The sequence below is a fragment of the Cervus canadensis genome, chromosome 25 (assembly GCF_019320065.1).
Source record: "Cervus canadensis isolate Bull #8, Minnesota chromosome 25, ASM1932006v1, whole genome shotgun sequence".
Taxonomy (NCBI): Eukaryota; Metazoa; Chordata; class Mammalia; order Artiodactyla; family Cervidae; genus Cervus; species Cervus canadensis.
Window position 1 is genome coordinate 22,261,001 of NC_057410.1, and position 20,428 is coordinate 22,281,428.

Sequence of the window (20,428 nt, forward strand, 5' to 3'; positions counted from 1 at the left end):
GCCTGCAGTGTGGGAGTTCTGGGTTCAGTCCCTGAGTAGGGAAGATTCCCTGGAGAAGGGAATGGCAATGACTCCAGTATTCTTGCCAGGAGAATTCCACAGACAGAGGCTACAGTCCACGGAACTGCAAAAAGTTGGATACGACTGAGCAACTCACACCTTCACACTGTGCTTCAGCACATCCCCAAACTGCTGCTTCAGGGAACAGCCCCATTATATGTATATACTTTTTAACAGAGAATATATACATCTGGAACAACTATAAGCTGAGATTCCCCGTGACCATATTTCCTGTTTCTTAAGATGCCAATATAAGGCCTCAGAAAGGCTTTGGATAGCACAAATCCTCACAGTATTCTTATAATAGGGCAGAATTCACTGAATCTAACTGAATCAGATGTGCTTTAAACATGAATGATAGCCATTATAGTCAGGTCCCCCAAATAAGCCCCAATCTCATCCAAGAAAGAGCAATCACCCCAGCAAGTTTCCAGATGACCCCAGTGAAGAGTCCAGCACCCAGCCTCAGTGAGACACAGAGGAGCCTTCCCAGCTGCTTTTCTAAAGAAGCCTGGGCAGGCTTGGACTCATTCTCGGCATTGGCCAATAAGTCTGGAACAGGGCCCTGTACCACATGAATTATCTTCATCCTGCCAACTGCTTCTTGGCTTTGAGCAGCTGTGGGAGCAGCTGGTTTTACAACACAGAGTGAGCCCTTGTTCTGAGGTAGGAGCGTTCTGTATTCTGTGAAAAACTTGTAAGTTTGGGTCTCTTTACAACTACCTTCATGAGCTTTACCCTGAAGATTTGGTGTGTGGTTCTGGCTATTCATGGATCTTGCAAAGAACCAAATAACCTATAATGGTTTTATCCAGAGCAGATCTTCCTACAACTATAAAAGTCACCTTTATCTAAGTCTTTGCCTCAATCAGAAGCTGAAGAGTCATAAGACAAGACTTATCCCTGAACCAGTGTAACTAAAAATCAGCCACATTTCAGGAATGGTTGATGGAAGACTAGAATTTACTCCTGCTTCCCCTGCCCCAATAAACCTGTAAAGGGATTTTTTTTTTCAAAAGGCACAAAACTGCTAGGATAGCAAGAATAGGAGAGAAGAGACAATTACAAAGTTTCAGAAGCTGGAAAGCAGACAGATCTGAAACTTAAATTTGCAGTGGAGAAAGCCAAGCCGGTTTATACCAGAGAATTCCCAAAAGGCCCTGGTAGCATTACTGGAAGTGGACAACAGTGGACCTGATGAGCTAAAATAAAGAGGATCTGTCAAACTTCAAGAAATAGCTACATTCCTCAGACCAGGTATCTACTCTGTAAATTGAGCGGACTGCTCCTCTCCCATCTAAGCAAAAGATATATAAATATATTCCCTGAAAAGCATAAACTGTAAGTCTCCAAGTGAGAGGCCCAGCACAACTTGTGGGGGACGGGTACTGCAATGAAAATCAGGATTGGGTGCACACATGCACAGAGATATTCTCCCAAGCCATTTCCCTCTACTTGGTCCCCAGAAAGATGGCAGCAATGGCAAAGATGGCCCAGGCCTTACAGGAAGATCTCTGGGTGATGTGAACAGCCAAGGAGAAACTGACATGGCTGGTTCCCCAAGAAAAGGGCTACTGACAGCATCTTTAGTTAAGCTATTTCCAACAAGCCCCACTCACGTATACCAGATTTCAATTAGCCTCGTTCTCCCCCCACCCCCAGGCAATTCTTGAATACAGCAGACAGAGAGGGAAAACCCTGACATCTAAGGAAAGATTCTAAAATGAAAGAGTCCAAAACAGAAAAGTCAACTTTCATCACAAGAGGACAATCAGCAGAACTCAGATTATAGAAATTCTATAGGACCAATGTCTTAGTTTCAACAAATAAATTGCACAGAAGAGGACAGAAGAGAATGGGGGGCCTACAAACTCAGAGACTTAAATCACATACCAAACGTTTGTACGATATGGACCTTATTTGAGTATTGATGTGAACAATCCAATTGTTTTTTTAAAAATGAGATAATCAGAGCAATTTAAATATTGTTTTGATATTTGATGATATTAAGGGACTGTGGTTAATTTTTGGGATATGACATATTATGATTATGTTTTACAGCCCCTATATATTAGTGAAATAACTGAAATATTTTTTAATGAAATGATGGCTTGGATTTGCTTCACAACAACCTGGGAAAGGGGCTGAGTAAACAAGCAGGGTCATGAGATAAAGGGAACAAGGGAAGCTTTCAGATTCTCTACCTGGTGTTCAAAATTTTCCAAAATAGAGAAAAATGATCACCAGAATCCTCAGGGAAAACAATGAAATCATAAAACAGAAAAAAAATAATATAAAAAAAGGAACATTCAAAGAGGGTTTAAAACCTCCTGTAAATAAAAAATAAGAAGAAATAAAACACTCAGTAAAGAGTTGGAGAAAAACTTGATGGCGTATCCCAGAAAGTACAGTGAAAAAGTACACAAATTAAATAAAGAAAAGAATAAAAAGTTAGAGGGCTAGTCCAGAAGGTCTAAAATCTTGGTACCAGTTTTAGAAAGAGAGAAAAAGAGAAAAAGCAGGAACAAATTCATCAAGACAACAGTGTAAGAAGATGTTCCAGAACTGAAGACCATGAATTTCTAAAAGAAAAGCTGTACCAGTTGCCTGAGACAATGGATGAAAAGAGATGCATAGCAAGACACATCACTGTGAAACTGCAGAACATTAGGAACAAAGCGATTTGGCAAGTTTCCAGGAAAGACAAAATAAAAACAAAAGCCCTGGCTATATATAAAAGATCTGGAATCAGAAGCATTTGTGACTTCATAACAGAAAAAAACTAGGAAAGAATGAAGCAATGCCTTCCAAATTAGGAAGGAAAATGACTGCCAATAGAGAGTTTATATCTAGCCAAACTACCAATCAATGATGAAGGCAGAATAAAAATATTTTTCAGATATGAAGGTCTCAGAAATTTTATTTCTATTTACCCTTCTCAGCAGCAAAAGCAAGGAAGTAAATCCAGAAACAGCAAGAAATGAAAATACAGGGAACAAAGGATCTAGCAGAGAAGAAAGAAGGAGGGAATTACCAGGATGGTGACAAAGAGATTCCAGAATAAAAGTCTATACTCTCCAAGCATCTGGAGAAGGCAATGGCAGCCCACTCCAGTACTCTTGCCTGGAAAATTCCATGGATGGAGGAACCTGGTGGGCTGCAGTCCATGGGGTCGCTAAGAGTCGGACACAACTGAGTGACTTCCCTTTCACTTTTCACTTTCATGCATTGCAGAAGGAAATGGCAACCCACTCCAGTGTTCTTGCCTGGAGAATCCCAGGGACGGGGGAGCCTGGTGAGCTTCTGTCCATGGGGTCGCACAGAGCCGGACACGACTGAAGCGACTTAGCAGCAGCAGCTCCAAGCATCAGTTCCCTTATCTGTAAAACTGGGAACTGACAGTGGTACCTGCCTCATAGACTTGTCAGGACTCAGCATAAAACACTCTGAGTAGTTCCTGACATACAGTATAAGCCACAAGAGTTTTCTCATTATCCTCATTAAAGAATTGACACTTTGTATATTACAATAGCTAAAACGAAAGAAATCAATGTAAAACACTTACATCTGAACCAAACTTATTTCCAGCTTTGGAATAACTGAAAATTTTCACAGAACCATAGGGTTTTGGAGGTAAATAGGGTTGTGAGGTTTTTTTCTAGTGCAATTTTCTTGCTTCAAAGCATAGGGAATTCCAGCTCACAGTAGCTAAGACTGGACTACACAACCATTTAGAAGGAGAGACTAGCAGTCAGGTGTTTCATGTCAATGCACTGAAAATCACAAATGCAGCTACTCAAACTCCATCTATGGTATCCTCACAGGGTCAGAGTTTCACATATACAAAAAAAAATATCACCATAGAAACATTTTGTTCAACTTCTGTCATTTTAAAACCTGGCACTTGGCTCAAGATATACATACACAGAAAGACCACCTAGGAAGATTCAGTCTGGGCAATAAAGAGAAGAGGGTTTCCTGAATCAGGCTGACAAAAGGAAGGCAACATATTAGATTCACTGTCCTATGCAGAGCTGCTCTGATTCTAGGAAGGACACCTCTAGTGGGTTTACACACAAAAGTAAGAATATTAATCCCTATAGCACAGCCTGGATGGGCAGTTTTGATGCCTGAGTAGTGGGATGGGTAGCAATGTACTTCTGTCACAGTTGTCTAAGTTTTTCTAAAGAAATAAACACAATGTGCAGGGTTAGTAGTCTTTTCGGAACTGCTTCCAAAGAAATGATGGATACAACAATGAGGACAATTGGGCAAACCCAATGAACAGTGGGAGTGTCGTCAGGGGCAAAAAGGCAAGATCCCAGGAGAAGAGCATTTTGTACCAGCCTCATCAGGCAGAGCACCACTGATACTCCTCTGAGGTGCAAGAGGGGAATCAGACTGGGTAGGAATTTTCCTGGTATAAATGATGATTTCTATGATCTGCCATCTCATTCCAACTGAAATTAAGCCCTCTGTACATTTGCAGAAAGTCTTCTTCAACGGTTTGAGATGAACTTATTGTGAAAGAAAACTGTCCATTTTCTTTTCACTGAATCTCAGGGGGAAAGTACACCCTATTTTCTCATCTTTAAAACACTGAAAACTTCTGTGCTTCTTGAATATTTCTTACAAACAAAGTTGCAGTTACCTTTGGATATAGTTCATGTCCCACAGCAATTCAAATGCCAAAGTGGTGACTGGATGGATTAAATACCTCTTAATATTTTCACCATTTAGCTGAGATTTAAGGTGACAAGTCAAGAGTCCAAAAATACAAGTGCTATTTTCAAATCTTTTATCCTTTTCACAAGTGCTTATTTTGGTATTTTTGATTAATAAAACGATCTTCTATTTTCTTAGGTATACAAACATTAGGGGCTTCTTGGAAAAAAACCATTCAAACAAACAATACAAAAGTATGCATTAACTTAGTCAAGCTAGTAAAACATAAAAAGAAATAAGAACCATTTAAAAATATTTCCAATGTCTTCTGGGTATGAACAGAAACATACAGAAAATGCAGTTTTTAAATGGAAAGTATGGCTGTGTCAACACTCACAGAAAAAGTAGGATTCCAGTGTTTGCCAGGGCAAAGGCGAGTCCTAAAATCCCACTGCCCATAATGGCGTTGCTTAGGTTAAAAACAGACATGCCCAAGGAGGTCGTTCCTGGAATCTGAACAGAGACACAGTCACACTAAACAAAACAGTCCTCCAGAAAGATCTTCACTCCAAAGCCTTTAAAGCACTATCAGGAACCAACAGGGAAATGAAACTCAAGGAATTCTTTCTTCGTGGTCTAGTTATTTTTTCAAATGGGTTTCAGGAGAGAATACACAGGCTCCGAGGAATGTCTTGGTGAGTAAATAGCTATGCTTTCGGTACTATGCTGAATGAAATCAAAAACATCTGTTGCAATTATCATAATTTTAAAAATAAGCAAACTTTATTAAAATGACACTTACATAGTCATCACATTTCTTTTTTTCCAAGTGGCTGTTCGTGAGACTTCTTCTACTTTCACGATCAGAAATAAACTTGCTGTAAAGAGAGGCATAATGATTTAATCTCATTATAATGACTTGGGAGCTTAACATCATGACTGAATGATTTATTATTTACCAAAACATCATGCATGAAAAGTTATCAATCAGTTATCTAAGAGTTTATGGTCCTATCCAACTGCTCTCACTAGCTTGTCTGTTTTTCTTTGGTCAGGATTGTTCTTGTTGTTCAATCACTAAGTTGTGTCCCATTCTTTGTGACCCATGGACTGCAGCACACTAGGCTTCCCTGTCCTTCACCATCTCCTGGAGTTTGCTCAAACTCATACCCATTGAGTTGGTGATGCCATCCAACCATCTCATCCTCTGTTGTTCCCTTCTCCTCCTGCCCTCAATCCTTCCCAGCATCAAAGTCTTTTCCAATAAGTCAGCACTACGCATCAGGTGGCCAAAGTATTGGAGCTTCAGCTTCAGCATCAGTCCTTCCAATGAATATTTGGGCTTGATTTCCTTTCGGACTGACTGGCTTGGTCTCTTTGCTTTCCGAGGGACACTCAAGAGTCTTCTCCAGCACCACAACTCAAAAGCATTAATTCTTCAATGCTCAGCCTTCTTTATGGTCCAACTTTCACAACCATATATGACTACTGGAAAAACCATAGCTTTGACATTATGGACCTTTGTTGGTAAAGTAATGTTTCTGCTTTTTAATACGCTGTCTAGATTTGTCATAGCTTTTCTTCCAAGGAGCAAGCGTCTTTTAATTTCATGGCTGCTTTTAATTTTTGTCAGGATTAGTTGCTCACATTCTTGTTTTACCTAATAAACTAAAAGTGCTCCAAGAGCAGACACTTTGCCTCATTCCTTTTTACATCCCTCACTCTACTTAGTACCAAACAATGCAAACAGTAGATGCTCATCTTTAGAGGAAACAAAAGACAACTCTAAGTCAAAAAGAGTTATAAATTTTGGGTAATTTTAATACCAATAAATTAAAACACTCTATGCAATGCAAGTTAACTTTTATATAGATTTTTCTCTAATGGAACATTACATAATGTCAAAAATACTATAAAGCGGGCATTTAAAAAGAATACTGGAGACAGGTCTCTTCATAAGCTCACATTCTTGGAGTACAAAGTTATTACACAGGAATTCCCTCCTCTCACCCCTGCAAAAATGGAAAATAACTCTTTCCCCATGAAACATTACTTTAGCACCTGCTTATATATGGGCAATGTGGGAGGCGTGGAGATGTGTCGTAAGTGATGTAGACACTAGCCCATAGGAGTTCAGATGAGGAAATTATGGTAGAGGAGGAAGGGCATATGGTCCATGGTCAGGGGCAGAGTTAGGGCTTAGAGGGATTCAGAACTTGAGTTCAATCCTCACTTGTTCTGAGGGCATGAGTATGCTACCCCAGTTTCCTCATCTGTGAAATGGGAATGACACTATTGCATTATCTCACAGTGTTACTGGGACAGTTAGATGAGAGCACGTGTACAGCTCCAGGCACAGAATGAAAGGAACACTTTCTGAATCTGGGGAAGATTCAGACAGGCTGAGTAGAGTCAAGTATATACAAAACATACAGAAGGACGCAATCAGAATGCTCTAAGAACCAGCAAATATATTATTGGGATTAACACTAGAACTTTATGGCTTAAATTTCTAATTTAAAAAATTTCCCATTAAAAAAAGAAGTGCTATTGTCAAGGAAAAGTTCACCCATAAGTAAACTGCTACATGTAAGAGTAAAACATGTTAGGAATTCTTTCTGGCTTTTCTGGAAATTTAATTATCTGGTTTTAGTAAGAACTAATCCATGAATTTTTCACTAATAAATATAAAGACACTTGAACTAGACTATTTTAAAGAAGCATGTATTTTTGAACTATACATTTTCAGATGCTTTTCTGAATGAAGCTGTATTTCACAATAAACCATTTTTTAATGAAAGATATATATCATCAATGTTGGTTTTATTTATCTACCTCTTTCATCTTGAGGTTTGCTTCAAACCATATTCTTCAGGTTTCCTTTTTTCACCTGGATAAACCAAAGGCAAGCAACATACAAACTATGAACCTCCCCTGAGGCCACCACCTGCTATGAGCAACACAATCTGTGGTTTATTTCCTTCAGCATCTGCATTTGCCTAGGACCTGTCTGGTGACTGTCAGAAATGAAAAGGAAGTGAAGAAAACCTTGGTCTCCTGAAACACAGGAGGTGCTGTTCCAGTTGAGGAGCATTTCCTACAGTCCTGTATGGATATGAGACCATAAAGAAGGCTGAGTGCCAAAGAATTGATGTTTTCAAATTGTGGTGCTGGAGAAGACCCTTGAGAGTCCAAGGAGATCAAACCAGTTCGTTGGAAGGACTGATGCTGAAGCTGAAGTTCAAATACTTTGGTCACCTGACGCAAAGAGCCAACTCATTGGAAAAGACCCTGATACTGGTAAAGATTGAGGGCAGGAGAAGGGGGAGGCAGAGGATGAGAATGCTGGATGGCATCAACTGATGCCAATGGACATGAGTTTGAGTCAACTCTGAGAGTAAAGGACAGGGAAGCCTAGCGCGTTGCAGTCCATGGGTCACAAAGAGTTGGACACGACTTAGTGACTGAACGACAACAACGGACCGAAACACCAGAACAGGAACATCAGATCATGCAAAACGGAGATGAGATAAGGGAGCCAGAAAAGGAAAAACCATTACTGGGTGGGATCAGCCAGAGGAATCTTAAAGGCTGAGGTCTGGGAAATAGCATGGCAGGGTCTTAGCAAGAGAATGACATAAAGAAAGCCACTTCTCTGGAGACCCACCTGACAGTACTCTAACCTTGGCCCTTCTTTCACCCTTAACATTTTAAATCTTTCCACAGAACTGCGGTTTACAGATCTGGCTGGAGAGGGACAAGGGAGAGCAGCCTTCCTTTTCATCCTGGCAGCCCAAGGAAACGGGGGTGCTGGACTTGCCAAAATGAAATGGACTCATATTGAGTGCTGCTGTTAAATAAAAGACTGCATGTAATCAGATTAATTTTAACAACCAACTTAAGTCTGCCAAATCATTATCCAGAAGGTCCCGTTTGCCTTTCTTGTGGAGGGACTTGCTTTCCAAAGAGAATTTTCACTATTTTTAAATAAAGGGGAAAATCCCCAACATTTTCAAATCAACTAAAGCAAACACCAATAAGCCTCCTGTTATGGCAGGTCTAAGCTCCTGGCCTGCCCGTGCACCCCAGACTTGGGGCAGAAAGCTGACAGAGAAAAATGGATCAAGGCACCAGGATGCAGGGGCATTCCGCAGGGTCAGAGGCTGCAGCGGAAGGGGAGGAAGAAGAGGCCCCTGCATGCCTGCTAGCTCCCTGCTGCAACGCTTCCACAGGAGGAAAATAATGCATGGGACTTGCAGAGCTGTTGCGATGAGGAACCATGAAGAAGCTTATTAAAACACATTCTGCCTCAAGTGCCTCCCGATTCTGCCTCTTTCCGTCTACTTTATGCAGCCAAGCTTAATAGGTTCTCCCAAAAATCTTTACTAGCGCTCCTACTGAAAAAGTTTTCAGAACAAATTGCTTGGCCTGCAAATTCCAGGTGCTGCAGAATTTGATTTGGCCTCGCTGTTCAATCTTAGCTTCCCCTGCTATTCTGAATGGTCTTCCCAAGAGGCTGTGAGGATGGAGATAGGACCAGGGCATTCGGAGAACAGAGACTGAAAAACAGTACCACTAGGAATGCACTCTCCCTTCAAGAGACCCTCCATCCTCCTCTAAGCCAGTGTTTTCCTGCCTGGTTCATGACCCTCATCCACTGTGTGTGTGCTGGATATTCCAGATTGATTGGACTTTTCTGACTCTGACCTACATACGATTTTTCTGTGGCATCAACCGTGGCAGTAAGCACTAATCTTGCATTCAGAGTGGTGGCGTCATGTTCTCACTCCTTCTTCCATGTACCTGCCCCTCTCATTAGCAACTCAGAAGAACCCTCCATAAACCTAAGGCTCCTCTTCCACTGAGGAACTAGACTGGCTTAGGCTATAGGGAAATCTTGCTTGGAAAGAATGAAGTACTCAAAGAAAGTCTCTGTATTTTCTTTATGGTGTTTCCACATTTTCTTCTTTTTTATTTTTCAATCTTTGCTTTGTATTGCTGTAAACTTAAACGCACATACACATAACAAAAACAATCTTTTTATGATGGAAAAGTCCATTTATAATAACTAGGTCAGCAGCTTATCACAAGTTTCCGTTATCTCACCATTTTAAAAATGCAATTGCCTGTTAAAAAAGCACTGACCTCTGGCAAAGACCTCTTTATTGACTTAAAAATGGGCTATTGGAGAAGGTGTCTTTGACATGTGGTCTCAGGATGATAAGAGTATTATTAAGAAAGAGTTTTCGCTGGGTCGGTCTGTACCCATAAAGCAGAATTCGATCAACTCTTAGGTAGGCAACTGTTCTGTGGACAAAACAAAACAAAAATCTACAGTGGCTGTCATGCTGACCTTCAATAGACAAAGCCTTAAAAAAGGATGCAGGCATTATACTGAGGTATGTGAAGGAGGCAAGCAATATAGAGCAGTTATTTAAAACCAAAAATAAACCAACAACAACAATCCAATTAAGGATGGGTTGTACAATGGGAAAATAATCTTCCTATTTTAATCTCCACCAATCAGGTTCTTACTACATTACAGTGTTTCACTGAGGATTCATAACACAAAAGAGATGAATAGCTGAACTTAAATAACCTTTCCTTGCTGTCCCCCTGAAACACTACCTTCTATACGAAGGAAAGAGAAAAGGAGGAAAAAAGCATGTATGAAAGAGTATGGAAAACATGAAAGAATTACAGAAACAGCAGGTATTTTAAGAGAATACTGAGAGGTGAACAAAGCCTTATTTGGTGGATAAACTCTACTGAAAATAGGAGAAAACAGACTTCTGTTGCAGCAGGAATGATTAAAGCCAGGGAAGAATTTTCCAACATGAAAACTGAATATAAGAAGAAGTTATGGCTTCTTCTTCCCAAAGGTACAGAAAAGACATTAGAAGAAAAGAAGTGATAACTTTTCAAGAGTCCTCCCAACGATACAAACGTAGTTCATCAACTCTGAAAGACAAGGGACCAAGAGGAAAAAGGCTGATGCAAGTGTGTAGTGACAAGAGTTTCTCATTAAGGAAAATCTTAAGGAGAGACTCTCAGATTTTGTTACAAGCTTCCTGGGTCATAACAACAACAACTATACATGGAGATGAGAACAACAGTATATAAATGTTAAAATATGTGACTATTTGCCTGGATACAGTTAATATCATCTATGAATATTTCAACAACTTTAGGATAACAATAACCAACAATCACCCCAAACCTAAAACAGTTTTGTCAGTACTTGGTTGGAGAAGAAAGATGTGCTTGCCAAAGAAAGAGGTCTGTACTTTTGTTAGAGACTTTCCCATATCTTGCCAGACCCTGTGCCAAGTACTTTATGAGTTTTCTCATCTCTTTTCACAATAATTAAGCTCCATTTTAGAGAAATCAAGTAACTTGACTAAAGTTACATTACTAATAACTAACCCATTGAGCCAGGATTGAACTTAAGCCGGCTGATAGTACAGCTTGAGTCCTTAACCTACAAACAGCATTGCGTTTAATATTCCCCAGCAATCCCAGGAGGTCAGGTATTATTTTCATACTTGTCTTATAGAGATGGAGCCAAGGTTTAAGCACAAGATCACACAAGACCTATGGATGGAGCCAGCATTCAATACAAGTTGAAATTCAAACCATGTACTTAACAGCTCGCTCTGTCTGTCTCTTTCATTTAACAAATACTTTGAGATGTTTGCCCTGTACCGGACACCATTACAGTATCATAACAAGGTACAAGAGATATAAAGACGGTTAAGATGGTTCCTCCTCTCCAGAAGATCGTATCTAGAGGAGTGTCTAGAGCTCCTTACTCAAAATGTGGTCCATGGACCAGTTGTAAGGGCATCACCTGGGAGCTTGCAGGAAGTCAGACTTTCAAGCCCAGTTCCAGAGCTGCTGAATCAGAATTTGCATGTTAACAAGTTCGCCAGGTGTTTCATATGCACATTAAAATATCAGCAATACTGGTCCAGTGGACATTTCGAAAGGTTTTGCTGTTCCAGGGGTAGACGTCTATGACTGCAGGGCTTCTGCTGTCTGGCTCAGACAGTAAAGAACCCTCCTGTAATGCAGAGAATCAAGGTTCGATTCCTGAATAGGGAAGATCCCCTGGAGAAGGGAATGGCTACCCACTCCAGTACTCTTGCCTGAAGAATTCCATGGACAATGGAGCCTGGAAGACTACAGTCCATGGGATCACAAGAGACTCGGGCACAATTTCTATGACTACAACCCCCAAAATTAGGGCATGAAGTAAAACAACTGAACTGGAAGAAGGGCAGGAGTCCTAACACCCAAAGAGCTCTACTCTATTTTTAACTAAACTTTAAAAAATGCTTCTTAAAGTATCCTAGGGGGAAAAGTTTCCAGGCAAGGCTATCAGTTGGATGCCAGGTAATCAGGGTTCAACATTTGCTTTCAACATTTTCTCTAGCTTTCTTACAAAGACGCACTGTTACCTAGAAGTTCACTGTTCTGGGAGAGGATTCTCTTAGATTCATATAATCAGGCCTACCTTCTTCCCACCAATGTGAAAAAGCTACCAGAAGAGTCAGAGGTACTCAGGTGTAGCTCTGCAGAAATCATGGGGGTGGGGGCTCTTTTCTGATGTTTATTTACCTTTTTGGCTTCATGCTATAATACGTTATTTTTAATTTTTATTGGTCTACAGCCAGAAATGAAACAAGATTCATAAACCATGTCAACGAAAGAGGGGAGATAAATAAATGCATCACACTGCATCTGCAACAGTGGAATCAAATTCCAAAAAATACGAGGCTGTACAGCCCATGCCTAGTAGGCAAGTGGGCTCCCTTGGCAGGCACCCAAAGGGGTGAGAAGCGGTGCCTTCTCTTATGGACAAGGGGTTATTGCCTCCAAAACAATACTTTTTCATAGTAAAACTCTTAAAGATCAAGTTCAGAGCCTGAGCTGAATATTATAAAAGACTCTCATTTTAAGGTCCTTAAGGCTTACACTGATTTGGGAATGAAGTTGTTATAAACCCAAAATTTGCTACTTGTGGAACAGCTGATGGATGGCCCATCCATTGTTCAGTAATGACTAGAGGAAATCAGTAGTCAGGAAATCAATAGTGACTACAGAACACCCCAGGAACCCAGAGCAGAAAACAGCACTAGTAGAGTTTGGCAGGGTTTAAACTGAGAGTAGGAACTATCCTTTTCATTCATGCTGGAGCATTTTAATCAGAGGTAGCAGAAGTGGGTAGAAAGACATGGATTTCTTACAGACCTGTATGTGCCCTTGAGCAAGTTATTTTATTTCTCTGAGCTTCCACGTTCTTATTGGTACACTGAATTTCTAAATTTCCTTATTTGCAAAACAATACATTGCATGATATTGTAAGGATTGTTATAAGGATATGTATAATATATAATCACAACTGGCACTCAAGAAATGGCAGTTATTCTTAATAATTATGCAGAAAAGGTGAAAGAAGCAAACTTGGGTCCAACAATAAGAAATATCACTGCACGGTAAATGATACTTGAATGGTAGTGAGGAAGTATTTGGGTTGGAGACTTAATCTCTGAGAACATTTAAGGAAGAGAATAAAGAGGAAGGGGGGCTGAAACTTCTGAGTGTATGTAAATGAGGGCAGCACAACCCTACCCCCAACTTTCAATTATGCATTGTATCAGAATGGAGAGTTTATCAGAAAGGATTGCTGCAGAGATGCCTGGTTAGCTGACAAAATGTTTTCATCCTCCTCCTTCCCAATTTCCTTTTGACCCTGCCCTCCCAAGTGCAGCATGGTCTATGTTCTCATAAGTAGTCCCCATATATATTTCACATTTCTCCCAGCCTTTTAGGAGGCCTCAACTCCAAACAAACCACACATAAACACCCAAGCTGCAAAGCTTTCTGATAGGGATCTACATAAGCTGCCAGCAACATGGATGAACCTAGAGATAATCATACTAAGTGAAGTAAGTCAGGCAGAGAAAGATAAATGCCATATGATATCACTTACATGTGGAATCCAAAAATATGACACAAATGAACTTATCTATGAGATGCAAACAGACTCTCTGACATAGAGAACAGACTTGTGGTTGTCAATGGGAGGCGAGTGGGGGAGAGAAGGATTGGGAGTTTGGGGTTAGCAAGTGCAAATTACTATATATAGAATGGATAAACAATAAGGTCCTACTGTATAGCATAGGGAATTATCAATATATTCAATATCAATATATTCAATTTATCCTATGATAAACCATGCTAGAAGACGATATGAAAAAGAATGTATATACATGTAAAACTGAATCACTCTGTTATACACTAGAAACTTACGTAATATATAAATCAACTACACTTCAATAAATTTAAAAAAATTAAATCAGGTCAGATAATGCCCCAAATCATTAAAAAAAAAATATATATATATATATACACATATATACTTATGTTTAGTCCTACTCTTGTAACTTAAGAAACACATAACTCAAGGGCTGGAAGAACTTGTTGCGGTCACAGCTGAGGGTGAGAGCCTCCAGGCCAGCATTTTTCCTATCTGCCCCCTACCTCCCCTCACTCACAGTATCTCTTCATCTCTCTCTGTTTCATGTACTCTTTCTCTAGTTTCTCACAGAGGCATTTAGGTCTACGTTATTATTACTTAAAATCCACATTACGAATGATGCTTGTAATGACGTATTTGTCGTTTCAACATGGGAACGCTGGCAAACGCGACTTTGACCGTTTCTTAATTAAAATGTGGGCGAAGCCAGATGACTGTAGTACACATTCAGATATGGTGTGCAGCTAAATTCCAACAGTTGGTCTAATTCATAAGCATAAAGCTTTTGAAAAGTTAGCGCTGGTTGGGGTCCAATGTATTTATACATTTTTATTAGACTCAATTGAAAGATTCGAAAAGATGAATAAATTCCTTTCCTATTTGCTTCATCTGCTATTGCAGACTATGCCCAACAGATGTCACATATGAAATTCAAATTACATCTTCAAATGGAGCATAACTTTAGTCATGAATAATTCAAGAGAATAACTGAAAAACCAGAATAATATTTTAGAGACACTTCTTTCATTGGAGAGAAAGTGTCAGTGGAAAAATACTCACCTGTTTATCTGACCATTCTCTACTTCAGTGAAATCATTGGAATCATTGCTAATGTTATCATCTTCGGGTACCGTCATGTTTTGCAACTCAGTTAATTCGAGTCCACTTTTGAAATGCATCATGTTTAGAAACTACCTGTCGTCAAAAACTGGGTCCAAATTCTCTTTTTCTGAGTGTATTTACAAGTGGATAGCAGCAAAAATATCAGGTTGACACTCCTAAAACACAACACAAGGAAAAATAATTAAACACATAAATACCACTGATTAAAAATAAACAATTTACACACAATTTACTAATAACATAACTTTTACATTTTGTTATTCAATATATTAAAGCAATCTTGGTTCATCAAATTATAGACTGTAAATTTTATGTCCTTCATAAATCTCCCTACATTTTTAACTATAAAATGAGTCTTGTCCCATAATCTTTATGTTCATGTTTATAGAAATACCATGTCATCTTTAGGCAATAGAGATGCCCTTTTATGAAGCAGTAAGTTTAAAAGGAAAGCGATTCAGTTATTTTAATGCGTGAGACCACAGGGCACACACATAGCTGGGTACAGACTGAACAGACACAAAAGCACCTCTGATTTAGCAATCCCAGTTTAATAAAAATGCAAATCCTCAATAAATGGCATCATGCAGGATCAACCACCCAACCTGGAGGTCAAGCAGCAAAGGACAAATCTGTGTTTTGAAATTTAGCAAACAGTTTATCCATCAACTGCAAGAGATTAAATCAATCTCTTCAATGAAATCACTCCATGTCAGGGAATTAGGGAATTAAAAACTCATACTCTGGGGATTTAGGTTAATCCACCTGAAACTATATTTCCTCACAGAAATGAAAGACTTGCCGAGTTCACATTTTCCCCTACACGGATGATTGTGATTTAAATTTCAAAGTGTTGACCATTAATATATAAGAGTTTCAGGCTTCCCAGGTGGCTCAGTAGTAAAGAATCCACCTGCCAATGCAGAAGACACAGAGGATGAGAGTTCCATCCCTCAGTTGGGAAGATCCCCTGGAGGAGGAAATGGCAGCTCACTCCAGTATTCTTGCCTGGGCAAATCCATGGACAGAGGAGCCTGGCAGGCTATAGTCCATAGGGTCACAAAGAGTCAGACATAAGTCAGGCTTAGCAACTGAGCACTATCACTACAGAGTTTCAGACACATAGCATCACAAATCAAAAAGCAGGTGGCCACAGAGGTGTGGTACTGTGATTTATCATAAAGTGAAAGTCACTCAGTCATGTCTGACTCGATAGTCCATGGGGTTACAAAGAGTCAGACATGACTGAGTGACTTTCACTTTCCCTTCTCCAGGAGATCTTCCCAACCCAGGGATTGAACTCAGGTCTCCCACATGGCAGGTGGATTCTTTACCAGCTGAGCCACAAGGGAAGCCCAAGAATACTGGAGTGGGTAGCCTATCCCTTTTCCAGCGGATCTTCCCAACCCAGGAATCAAACCAGGGTCTCCTGCATTGCAGATGGATTCTTTACCAACTGAGCTATCAGGGAAGCCCCGATTTGTTATAAAGAATACATATTTGGTCTTTGTTCCTACTTCTGGCTCACAGCTCACCAAACCCTTAGAGCTCAGATAGTTAAGAATCTGCCTGCAATGAGGAAGACCCAGGTTCGATCCCAGGGTCAGGAAGATCTCCTGGAGAAGTGAATGGCAACCCATTCCAGTATTCTTGCCTGGAGAGTTAATGGACAAAGGAGCCTGGCGGGCTATAGCCCATGCAGTTGCAAAGAGTTGGCCATGACTGAGCGACTTACACACACTGTAAGAGTGATAAATGTCTTTTATTATGTTTATGAGACAACTCTGGGAAAGCACCTAAGGATGGGGGCTGGCAGCCAGTGGAGTCAAACAGTTGATTAGAGAACTTTAATATTCAGTCCCATCCATGATTTCTGGGGAGAGGAGAGAACTTGAATCAATCACTCATGGCCAATGAGTTCAATGATGCCTATGTAATGAAGCTGCGAAAAAAAATTAATAAAGGAGGTTCAAAGAGTATCCATACTAGGGACCCAGAACTCCCCCACGTCCTGGACCCCACACTCCACAAGGAGAGCAGCTCTTTTGTTGAGGACCTCGCCACTGTACCTCTACATTTGGCTGTTGGTCTGTATCCTTTCGGGCTTCCCTGGTGGCTCAGCTGGTAAAGAATCTGCCTGCAATGTGGGAGACCTGGGTTCGATCCCTGGGTTGGGAAGATCCCCTGGAGAAGGGAAAGGCTACTCACTCCAGTACTCAGGCCTGGAGAATTCCATGGACTGTGTAGTCCATGGGTCCATGGGTCCCAAGGAGTCAGACACCACTGAGTGACTTTCACTTTCCCTTCACTTGTATCCTTTGATATCCTTTGTAACAAATGGGTAATGTAGTGAGTAAACAGGTTTTCCTGAGTTCTGTGAGCTGTTTTGGAAGATTAATGGAACCCAACGAGGAGGTCATGAAAACCTCTGATTTACGGCCAGTCAGGAGCACAGGTAACAACTCAGACTTGTGATGGTGTCTGAAGTGGAGGGCAGTCTCATGGGATGGAGACCTTTGACCTGTAGAATCTCATTCTATCTACTGGTAGATAATGTCAGAATCGTTGGTATGGGGAAGCCTACACACACGCACACCCATGCACAAGCACATGCTGGTACTGGGTCCAGGAACCCTTTCAAGAGAGAAATGCAACTTCCAAAGTCAGGCCTGTAAAGGTATGGGAGCCTCACTTGGATAATCTCAGTGAGGTGACGGGGACCAAGGGATGAAGCAGAATGTCATGACATTTTTTTTTTTCACCTCCAATGGTAAACCCCCTTGGATGATGTTTTGATATTTTGTCTGACCCTGAATTCCACAACTGTAACCTAGTTAAGAGTGAAAACTCCAATGTGCCCATGTAAGCATCCTACAATACCCAGGAAGTATTTTGCTAACTGATAATATTTTCTGGACCCTCAGAAAAAAGTACCCTGGAATGATAATTCTTCAAGAATTTCTTTCTTCTCCTCCCAACAGCTGGGCCACACATTACTCCTTTTCATTCACACATTTAGAACACAACTTCCCTGGTTCCAGGATCCTTTAAAGCTTCCACAAGATAAATACTAATACCTCGGGTTCCAGAAGGCTCACCCTTTCTGCAGAGCAGGGCCTCTTCTGGAAACCAGGATGCAGGGACAAGAGACCGAAGCTCCTTGAGCTCCTCATCTAAAGCCAACCTGGCAGCTCGGAGTTGATTCTTCCAGCCAGGGTGGCAGTGCTGGAGCTTGGGCCATGACTAATCGCTCTTAGTGCCTTCACAGAGCAGCAATGTCTACAGCCTGTCTTTTCTTTGCAAGAGCTGAAGTGCATTAAAAAGGCTAAAGCCCCCATCACACCTTGGCCCCCCTCTAAAGCAAGCCACACAAGTGGACTGGACTGGGTCATTCCTAGGAGTCTTGCCACCCTGGCTCTCACCTAAATGATGCCCTCAGAGGCTACTGAAGCGATCCTGCAGGGCTTCTAGAAAGTTCACTCAGTGGATGGAGTTTCAAATCTGGGCTAAGGAGTCCTTTTCCCTCCGTAAACTTGTAGCAAATAGGGTACTAGACAAAAAATTTCTAAGGAGAGGAGAAAGTGACTAACAACAGATTTGGGTCTACCGTTTGTATTCAAACTTTTATATTAATATGCATGTGTGTATACAAATATATACTATGTACACACACACGCGCGCTCGCGCACGTGCAATGGACAAAAGAGGAAAAGAACAGAAAGAAAAGATGAAGTTCTGGCCACTAAAATGATGTCAGTATGAGGCAAATGCCAGTGCTCAGTTAATCGCATAGGATACATTTATTTTTGCCTTTGGCTTAAAGAGAAATTTACTTTTTCACAGTTCCAGAAGTCCAAAATCAGGTGCTGCCAAGTTTGGTTTCTCCTGAGGCCTCTCTCCTTGCCTTATAGATTCTTCTTACTCTGTCCTCACATAGTTTTTTGCCAGTCTCTCCTTTGTCTATGTTGTAATCTCCTATATATTTTTTTTAGAAGAAATTTTTATTGTTGTGAAATAGCCTATCTGAAATCTAACTTATTCTTGAAAACAAAAACTGGAAAAATGTGGAAAAGTAACAAAATTCGTGACATTTGTCACTAAAAAAGTTAAGGTCATACTTAGAAAATACTACCCATTCAATTTATTGTATATTTACTGAGTGCTAGGTGATGCAAGGATTTTAAAAGCTTGAAAAGGTCAAATTCAGAGATCTGAGGCAGTTTCACAGAAAAGTCACATTTGAACTGGCTCTTGAAAAAGGAAAAAAAAATGTCCTGGTTCTAGAGCTAATATATACCCATTGCAGAATCTTTAGAACAAACATTGTACAAGAAACCCAACACCCAAAATGGGCCACTGTTAAAGTTTAATGTGCTTCTTTTCTCCTTTTTCTTTTCCTTTCTTTCTTCCTTTTTAGCTTTTATTAACTTTGGAATTTTAGTGTTTTTAGTCTATTGTTTTTCATGTAATACTACATAGTACACATTTGAGGAATAGACATGTTTTTAAAAAAATATGTTAGTTCCATATTAATAAATAATATGTGTAGAAAAATGAGAAAATACAAGCTTGCGAATGAAGGAAAAAACAAATAAGAAAAAAATCACCTGTTATCTCAGCAAGCAGAGATGATCACTGTACATATATATTGGAGCATGAGCTCCAGGGGTTTTCTATGCACACAGATATAGTGCCTGGCACACAGTAGACCCTTGATAAGTATCTGTTAAATGAAAAGAATGAGTACAGATTTTTTAAAAATATGTATACATTTACAAAAACGGAAATCATACCATAAGGTTTTTAAGACTTTTTTTCACTTAACAAGATACAGTCTCCCATCCTGAGTCATGTCCATGACATCGTTCTACATCATTACTGAAAATGCTCCTTCACCGCTTGACTGTGCCATGAATTGACATCCAGCCTGCTGCGGCTGGCCAGTCACAGTGGCCCTAAGCTGAGACTTCTCAATGAAGGGGAACGTGGCCAATGACAGAGAGACAGGAAGAGCAGGTCAAGTTTAAGAAACAAAAGAATTATAGTTTCACTGAAGGACAGAAGCAATTATCAGACTGTACAGTTAATTGTAAGACTGGATGAGACCATCACGTGAAGATCTTGATGTTAATCTAACTACAATGACGATCCCCCAGCATCTATAACAGGTTACAAATGACAGTTTACTAAGCACAGAACATTTCTGATCCTTCACCACAATCTTCAGAGATATTCTTAAGAAGCAGTATTATCTTGGTATGCTTATTGATACATTTTACTAATAGTACCCATGTAAAAAACATAAACTTCTCTACTCTTCATGGTGATACGTATCAAAGAAGAGGATATACAGAGAATTTAACATTGCTTACAGGCTTCCTTGGTAGCTCAGCTGGTAAAGAATCTGCCTGCAATGCAGGAAATCTCGGTTCGATTCCTGGGTCAGGAAGATCCCCTAGAGAAGGGGATCCCACTCCAGTATTCTTAGGCTTCCCTGGTGGCTTAGATGGTAAAGAATTCACCTGCAGTGTGGGAGAC

The 20,428-nt window shown here is 40.3% G+C and overlaps 1 protein-coding gene across 7 annotated transcripts in view; it reads right to left on the reverse strand.

Annotated features, from left to right (window-relative positions):
* Positions 1-20,428, reverse strand: part of SLC38A1 (solute carrier family 38 member 1) — a 71,122-nt gene that overhangs the window by 38,084 nt on the left and 12,610 nt on the right. For 4 of the 7 annotated variants that reach the window (XR_006265355.1, XM_043446316.1, XM_043446311.1 and 1 more), the window contains exons 2-5: positions 19,498-19,613; positions 14,828-15,045; positions 5,528-5,603; positions 5,123-5,238 (exon numbers count right to left, since the gene is read on the reverse strand). Coding sequence is in view for 6 of the 7 variants with exons in the window: in XM_043446316.1 (XP_043302251.1) it covers positions 5,123-5,238; positions 5,528-5,603; positions 14,828-14,949 (314 nt within the window). In the remaining variant the exon portion in view is untranslated. The remainder of the gene's footprint in view (positions 1-5,122; positions 5,239-5,527; positions 5,604-14,827; positions 15,046-19,497; positions 19,614-20,428) is intronic. The other 3 variants (XM_043446315.1, XM_043446312.1, XM_043446314.1) reach the window with 1 other exon arrangement.